Raw genomic sequence first — 8,314 nt, 5'->3', positions numbered from 1 at the left:
CTTGATTTCAGTCTATTTGATCGTCTATAGTGTTTTTCATAACAATTGGTATTAGATCCAAGGCGTGGCTCGCTTCAAAGAATCCGATTGTCAGTTCTACAATCGAAGATCAAGATGGCTTCAACTGAGTTTGAATTGGAGAAATTCGATGGCTGGAATGATTCTAGCCTCTAGACGGTAAATATGTGAGCATTGTTGGTTCATCAAGGTAGGGCATCTATGATGCTCTGTTGGGTTAAGCCAACATGCTGAAGGGGATGACCGATAAAGAGAAGAATGGCATACTCAAGAAGGCTCATAGTGCGATTATATTGAGCCTTGGTGATCGAGTTCTTCGTTACTCGTTAGGTATCGAAAAAAGTATTTGAAGCCGGAGTTTGGTCAACATCGGAGTCCATGTACATGACCAAATCTCAAGCCAGTTGATTGCATTTGAAGAGGAGACTCTACATGCACATGACCAAATCTCAAGCAAATTAGTAAAATGTGTGAGCTACATAAGAGAAGGACCCGAAAATTAGTTAGGGGCTTTTTTTAAACTAATATGTAGATGTTATAAATCGTACCGTTTGTTTAACAGCAAGAAGGTGTTAAGAAAGCTTAAATGATAAATGATGACAACTAAAACTTGCTTCAATATATATTGATGTTAAAGGCGACAACATATTTTGTTTTGAAAATGTAAAAGCTTTGTAAAATTGATGAGGTGGTAAAAGCGGGAAAGAAAGAAAGAAGAAGGGGAAAAAGTGAAACCACAGAACTCATAAATTGGCCATCACTCAAATCCAAATCCTAACAATCTGACTCGTCTAAATTTCATGTCCCTCTCAAAATCTTCAATCTCAAAACCCTAATTCCAATCATGGATCCAATCAACCTTCGAACCCACTTCCATAGCTCCGACCCCCTTCATTCACCTGCAGGTAATTATTTATTCATTTTGAAACCCTAAACCTGAAAAGTTCACCCGTTCACTGATTCTAGTGCTGTTAATTTGTTCAATTTTATCGTCTGTTTGAATGAATTATTAAATTACTGCTGTTGATTTTTAGCAGAATCAATGCCTCCAACAACGTTGGAACCTTCTGCTGGATCTTCCAAACAGGTAAGCTAGCTTTTATTAGCAGGGTCTGGGGAGGGTGAGATGTATGTAGGAATAGAGAGGCTGCTTCCAAGGGACCCCTGGCTCCAAAACAAACAGCATAATAGTAGAAAATCATCTAAAGTATAAAATAGAATATTAGAAAAGTGTAATATTTAATACTAACGGAAAAAAAAGTTTAAAAGAAGGATGATAAGTAGATAAAATAATTATAATAAATAGAAGTAGTGGTAGTAACAATAGACAATAATAATGATAACACAAATTATGCTAAGTAGGTAAGGTAATGACCCTAAGACATATTTCTAAACCAAAACTATATCATCTCCCTAGAAGTCCTTAATCCTACATCCCCAAGAAGTCCTATCATCAACCATATCCTCAGAGATGCAGGTCTATTAAATCATGGCTAATCGTCTCATCCCAAGTCAATTTGGGTGTGCCTCTATCCCTCTTGTGCTCTATAGGTGATAATGCATGTATAAAAATATGTTTTATATGATCAAATGTTTGATGGATAATTTATCAGCATATGTGTTTTCTTTTTGTAAAAATAGATTTTGAATTTTCGATATAAAATGATTAACTATTAAAGAGTGTCAATATGAAAATAGGTGTCTTATTGATCTTGTAATTGGATGGAGGTGATACTTTGAAGGGCTACTGACAGTAGTAAAAAACATAGAGAATATATATGGAGTGTTGATATAAATATATAGAGTATTTGTATAAAGATATTATACAAAGATTAAAAGTAACTATTAAATCACCGTATGGCCCCACATGTACACCCAATTGCAGCGCACGTCTGGAAGGGCTTTGCTCCAAATGCAGAACTTCTCCAATGCTGATTTTTTTATTGCCTATGCCATGTCACCCAAGTGCACCGCTAAATGCGGTGCATTGGATTTGGTCCTAAGAAATTAAAACCTTGTGCAACCTAAAAAATTTAGGCACAAGTACGTAAAAATCAATTAATCATCAACCAGAAAAATCTTTGACCCCAAAAGTTCATTATTTTTATAGTCCCAAAAATCTCAAGCCCAAATGATAAAACTGACCCAAACCAATAAGAGACAGATTTTTTTTATTACCGATTAGTAACTTATAATAGTTATTCTTGCATCACTATAGGTGAAACAAGACCATAACGGCTCATCTGGCAGCCATAACAGATCCCGTTCTAATCAAGCCGGCCCGCCAACATCAGCGGGAAGAAAAACACAAGGAGTCAATGGTAATTACTTGCTAAATTTTCACTATGACCCAATTTCTCGCCCAAAAGAACGAGCTAATCTTCCAAGAAAGTTACCAAAACGAAAGCCTTACAATAAGGACTTATTTCTTCAAGCAAATTACAAGTTTGTTCTTATAGATTCTGGTAACCGTGCTCCTGAATCAATGGATCCAGATAAGATGTTTCAGTGGGAGGATATTGTGTGTGTGAAGTATTTTACGCCTCATGAAACTAAATGTCCCATATGTTTGGAGGAGTATTTGTGTCCACAAATGACATCATGTGGTCATATATTTTGTTTTTCATGTATTTTGAGGTACTTCTTAATCGGAGAAGATGATCATAAACGTGAGTGTTGGAAAAAATGCCCGTTATGTTTCATGATGATATCATCAAAGGATTTGTATACTATTTACATTGAGAATGTTAAGCAGCATCGTGTTGGTGATGTTGTTGAGTTTATGCTGTTAACGCGCGATAAAGATTCATTGACTTTGACCTCAAAGCAGAAGGTTGACTTTGACTCGTTTTCAAAGTTTACCTTTACTGCTGATGCTGAGCTGGCGGTTAGGGAACCCATGTCAGATTTGGATAGATGGCTTGCTAAAGCAGAGTCCGGGCTTGTTGATGACATGGAAGGACTTCCGTATGTATGTGCTGCAATGGAACAGTTAGAAGAAAGGAAGAAGTTTTGGGGGGAAAATAGGAGTGTTGACTTGGTCAACCACCGAAAAAATGACTCTTTTCGTGTGGGGTCTCCACCGAATTTGAAGTATTGGAAGGAAAATAGGAATGTTGACTTGGTCAACCACCAGAAAAATGACTCTTTTGATGTGGGGTCTCCGCCAAATTTGAATCTTGGTACTGATTTTAATGGTTCGGTTATGTCTGAAGAATCTTTTTCCAAATCGGTTAATGTTAATGGCCCTTTGTTTAATCAAACTGCTGATGTGGATGAATTGAATGATGGCTTTACTGATAAAAAGGCCAAAGGATCATATGAGTTCTATCAGGTAAATTGGTATAAATAATACCTTTTTAACGTGATTTTAAATCTTTAACATAATGTCTTAATTTGTTTATTTGCTTATTTCAGGCGGTTGATGGTCAACATCTAATACTCCATCCATTAAACATGAAGTGTCTTTTGCACCATTTTGGAAGTTATGATAAGCTTCCTCAAAGGTCTGTAACATTTCAAATGTTGAAGAATCAAAAATTGCTACTTTTTGTTGCATTTTTTGTTCAAACATAATTTCACAAATGACAGGATTAGTGGCAAAGCTTTGCAATTAGAGACGATCACACAATCAGAAGCTATGAGGAGGCGTTACCGCTACTTGAGTCATTTTTCTTTAACAACAACGTTTCAGGTATTATTATATCGTCAAAACTTTAATCAGAAATCTAGATTTTATGAATATAATGTCATTCTGTGTTATTATATTTCAGTTTTGTGAAATTGATCTCTCGGGAATATTGCCTCCAAATTCGCTTTCTCCATTTGAAGATGAGTTGAAAAACAGAGAAAAACAGAGGAAGCGCGTTGCCAGAAAGGTGAGACTGTTCCCCCCCCCTCCCCTTTTTTTTCCTCTCTCCGTCTCTTTCTTTCTCTCTAATACGTGAGCATCTGGATGATACTTGTCATACTCTTATAGGAGCAAGAGGAAAAAAAGAAGGCGGAAGCTGCTGCTAAACATTATGTGCCAGTTGTATACGATACACAATCTTCGTACAATTATTCTCCTGAATTCTCCTTGGATGACTTTGAAGGTTATACAAATGTTAATCAGAATAACTTTAGTATAATTATTAATATCATCGTCACCTTTTATCCTTTTTTTTGTTTTGAAGCTTTGGGAAGCTCATCTGTAACATCTTCAAGCCCTCCAACAGTTGTGGATAGACCTCTGTTCTCAAATGTTACTAGGCTCGGTTTTGCCGCTGCACATGATTCTCCTAATTTAGGAAGAAAGGAAACTGATGTATCCAGTGGTTCTGCAACCGGTAATTATGATATTGTTTACAGTTTTTAAGTATAGCTTTAGCCACCACCATAACCAGTAAAAATCCCACCAATGGCATAGCTATTGTTAGGGTCCGGGGAGGATGAGATGTAAGGCAAACCATACATGATACCTCTAGCCCAAGGGATAAATAGGGTACTTCTGGTGAGACAGTTTTTAAATAGCTTTGTAATAATAATATGTTATTTATCTATATAGGCTTGCATACGGGAGGCACGACGTCTTTTGCAAATGTCATAGGGCGAGCAAAACCTGTTGAAGGTAATAACGCAAGTGAAACGGGGAAGAAAGGAAAGAAGGGTAGTAGGGTTCTGTTGTCTACCTCTGGTGGTCGTCGCTATTAATACATATAGTATATATAAATAGATACGCAGGAATTGTTTACGGATTAATATTTGTTTGGTGTGTTTTTGGGTATTTGAGATTCTGAGTTATGTGATCACTGTTGTGTTGCAAAATCCAGTTTGTTGTGTACCAAAACATTCAAAACAAAGTTATTTGTATTGTTGTGAACATTTTGTCTTTGGTGGTACAAGAATCCTCCTCCAACACGTTTCATGTTTCAAGTTAGTGTTTTGTTTAAAAAAATTACAAAAAGCTTTGTTTGTTAATTTATGTTTGTGAACATCTGTTTATTTAGATTCATTTGGATGAATTATGAATTTTATTAATTTTTCTTTCCGTAAAGTTACGATGGGGATTTTGAATGAATCATGTAAATTTAAATCCCCAATTTAGAAGTGCTTTTGTATGAATTGTGTTGTAATAGCTTTGTTTGGATATGTTCATGAACTGTCTGTTTAGGTTTTAAACGATGAATATGAACAAACACGCCTTTTAAATGAACAAACACAAACATAAAAAAAATGTTTGATTAAAGTTAAAATAAATGACTATGAAAATGTCCATGTTTGTGTTTGTTCAGCTCGTTTCTAGGCCTAGTGACTGTCTTTACAATGTCAGATAATGTTCCTTATTAGAGCATTTTCTATCCATCCTTTAAAATTATGTGAGGGAGGTTTGCAATTTTTAGGGTGGGTTATGAGTGTAAGTTACAGGATGTAGAGAGAAAAGCTAGTGAATTTTTGTAAATTTGAGGACTTTGTTATTATTTATTTTTTAATATTTATTGAATTGGTTGTGAGTAAAGGAGAGAGAAAACGGTGATGATAAAGGTATAAAAAATCTGCCTATATTATTAAAACAACACAATTTTTAACATGTCATTCAATTAGACTCTTCACATAGGCTGCCAAGTGTACAAGTTTCTATTTTTACAATTTTCCTTTCATAAATGATAAAATGAAAAAAAAGAAAATGTTGTTGGTTGGAATCGAACTCACTATCCTACTTTTGAAATGTTTGTGGCTTACCAACTCAATCAGGATGAATCGATGTTAGTATTTTTTTTCTTAATTGTTATAGATTCACAACATTCTATTTTTGTTTTATATTTTAAACACCCGTGTATTATACGAGTTCTATCCTAGTTATTTAATTGGAGCAGAAAAAGGAATGTAGTGATTTTTAGTGTAATTAACCCTATTCCATCTTCACCTACCGCTACTTGGTCTATCTCCGGCCCAATCTCTCCTTCCTAGTAAACCTCCTCTCCTTCTGTTCATTAACAATCATCTCTTAATAATCATCATCTGTTATTGTTAATAGGCTTTCCACAAGGGCAAATGCATCGGAACCGTGGTTTCCAAAATGGGGGAACACCGCAACACCTACAGAGGATACATTCCCATGCTCGTTGTTCTCAAAGTCACAAAGGCATTGGTATTATAATATCATCCACTTCAATTTCTCTTTTTTCTGCTACTATGAGTATGAATTCGTCACCTACAATACAAGAATTCTATTGCAGCTACACAACTTGTTACCAGATCGATTAAAGTGATCAGGCTGTGAAGAGGTATTATTTTATTATCATCTTCGTTTTCTATTTTGTTGTTGATACACAGATTAGATATTTAGATCTCAAATTGTTTGAGACCTAGGTTGCTTTAATACTCTACTAATTTCAAGCTTCTTATGGAGGAAATCACACTTGTTAATAGCGAATAGCGGTCGATAGCAACAGGCTACTATACGCTACATAGCAATAGCGAGCACTATTTGTTGTTTAATGTAATATTTAATATAAAAAAATAAGGTTTTATTCACGAATTTAAGTTTGCACGATGCAATTTGTGAAGATTGGACTGTTTGGTCGATTAAAATGCCCAAAAGTTTGGTTTTAAATATAAAAAAAAAAACATAATTGTCTTTATTTCATGCTATTGAGCGCTAAACATCAGCTATTCGCAATCGCCATCAGCGCTATTAACAACTATTGAGAAAATCATGAAAATAATCATGTTCTTGAGGTGGTTTATATATTTAGTGTAATGATCAAATACATATGCTTTTTGTTGTGCAAAGCGTACGAAGTGAATGAGCAAAACACGGGGTGGCATTTTTGTAATAGTAATTACGCTACAACAGAATTGAAGTAGAGTAATAATAATTACGCCACAGTTTATAACTAGCGTAGTTATTATTAGTCTTGTTCTACTTTTTGTATAGTGATTGTTATGACTCTACAACAAAAAATTCAAGTAAAGTAATAATAATAATACCACTTTATTTTGTTCTGGTGTAATTACCCTATTTAGTATCTTGAATTAGTTTTTGAATATTATATTATTATATGAATACTTAGCATTTCACTTTTAATTACCTAGGCTGGAAGTTAAACTTGTTATTATCTAAGAACGTATATATATTTTTTTCTAGGTTACATTGGAAGCAGAAGTTACAAATAAGGGAGCTCTTGCGTTATATGGTCGATTAGGGTTTATAAGAGCGAAAAGGCTGTTTAGATATTATTTGAACGGTGTTGATGCGTTTAGATTGAAATTGCTATTTCCACCAACTGAATTACAATCTTCTCATACACATGCGCACTCTACTGTAATCTCTTGAGTTCTTTTGAGAGATATGAGGCAGATGAAAGAAAGAAAGATTGGTCTCTGATTGAACTTTTATATATTATATGTTGGACCTTTAATTGGTGTAATTGTAGTCTTGAACACGCGATAACAGTTGTCAGTTACTTGATGATACTAATTTTGGCAATAATGATATGTGTTGGATGTTTCTTTTCTTTCTTCCTGAATGTTGATATGAAGACATCGTGGCATATAGAGACTAAAGGCGCCGCCTATTTGTAAGACAAAAGTGTTGGGAGAGGACATGAGCCTTTGTAGTTGATCTTAGGACTAGAGGCACACAAAATAAGCCGGTTCCAACTAAAACAGGTTTTAACCAAGTTCAAGGAATGCTATACACGTACAGGAATAAGGAATATGATTAGATACGAATGCATCATGTATGTAGCCTAAAGGTGCACAAACCAGTTTAAAACTCAAAACCGGTTTGGGTTGAAACCGGTTTAGTTTGGTCAACATAACATAAGTCAAAACCGGTTTTTATCATCGGTTTTGGTGCATGTTTAAACCGGTTTCTTGACTAGGTTACAATCGGTTTCGGTTTGGGCTTTGATCGGCTTCGGTTCGGACTTTGATTGGCTTCGGTTTGGGTTCTGACCGGTTTTGCCAGTTTCGGTTCGGCTGACCGGTTTTGGTGGAGAAAATTACAAACCGGCTCCAAACCTACGGTTTCAATCGGTTCCAAACTGGTTTCTACATAAGCGATTTCAAACCGGTTCAGTTTCGATTAGATTTTCGGGTTGGTTCGGTTAACCTTATTTGCCCACCTCTAATGTATTCCTTTTGAGACCTAGGTTGCTTTAATGCTACTAATTTCATGCTTAATTATCGAGAGCCATGAAAACAGTCACCATTGATTTCAATGGGGGCTTCCTGTAGTATGCACACATTTGAGAAAAGAAAGATAAATAATTCTATAAATTGAATTGAATATTGCTTGTTTATTAATAAA

The 8,314-nt window shown here is 35.2% G+C and overlaps 1 protein-coding gene and 1 pseudogene across 2 annotated transcripts; both read left to right on the top strand.

Moving 5' to 3' along the window:
• Positions 1-1,056: 1,056 nt before the first annotated feature.
• On the top strand, positions 1,057-4,724 carry LOC143548704 (uncharacterized). Its single transcript, XM_077039798.1, has 8 exons — positions 1,057-1,105; positions 2,237-3,352; positions 3,436-3,524; positions 3,610-3,712; positions 3,792-3,896; positions 3,998-4,112; positions 4,194-4,346; positions 4,565-4,724. The coding sequence occupies exons 1-8, from the start codon at positions 1,061-1,063 to the stop codon at positions 4,708-4,710; spliced, it is 1,872 nt and encodes a 623-aa protein (XP_076895913.1). The 5' UTR covers positions 1,057-1,060; the 3' UTR covers positions 4,711-4,724.
• A 1,188-nt stretch (positions 4,725-5,912) lies between these two features.
• On the top strand, positions 5,913-7,574 carry LOC143548432 (N-alpha-acetyltransferase MAK3-like; annotated as a pseudogene). The gene is made up of 4 exons (XR_013137950.1): positions 5,913-5,966; positions 6,035-6,148; positions 6,237-6,284; positions 7,148-7,574. The product of XR_013137950.1 is annotated as an N-alpha-acetyltransferase MAK3-like (transcript).
• The last annotated feature ends 740 nt before the right edge of the window (positions 7,575-8,314 follow it).

The sequence above is a fragment of the Bidens hawaiensis genome, unplaced genomic scaffold (assembly GCF_021521415.1).
Source record: "Bidens hawaiensis isolate Kalapana, Puna unplaced genomic scaffold, B.hawaiensis_p1.1 tig00000935_1, whole genome shotgun sequence".
NCBI lineage: Eukaryota > Viridiplantae > Streptophyta > Magnoliopsida > Asterales > Asteraceae > Bidens > Bidens hawaiensis.
Note: the sequence above shows the minus strand (reverse complement) of the source record. Positions and strands in the feature narration are given on the sequence as shown.

Bases quoted from the DNA above. Each gene is read 5' to 3' on its own strand.
- LOC143548704 (XM_077039798.1), top strand. From the start codon at position 1,061: ATGCCTCCAACAACGTTGGAACCTTCTGCTGGATCTTCCAAACAG. The intron at 1,106-2,236 runs GTAAGCTAGCTT...GCATCACTATAG, and splicing joins CTGCTGGATCTTCCAAACAG to GTGAAACAAGACCATAACGG. The intron at 3,525-3,609 runs GTCTGTAACATT...CACAAATGACAG, and splicing joins TATGATAAGCTTCCTCAAAG to GATTAGTGGCAAAGCTTTGC.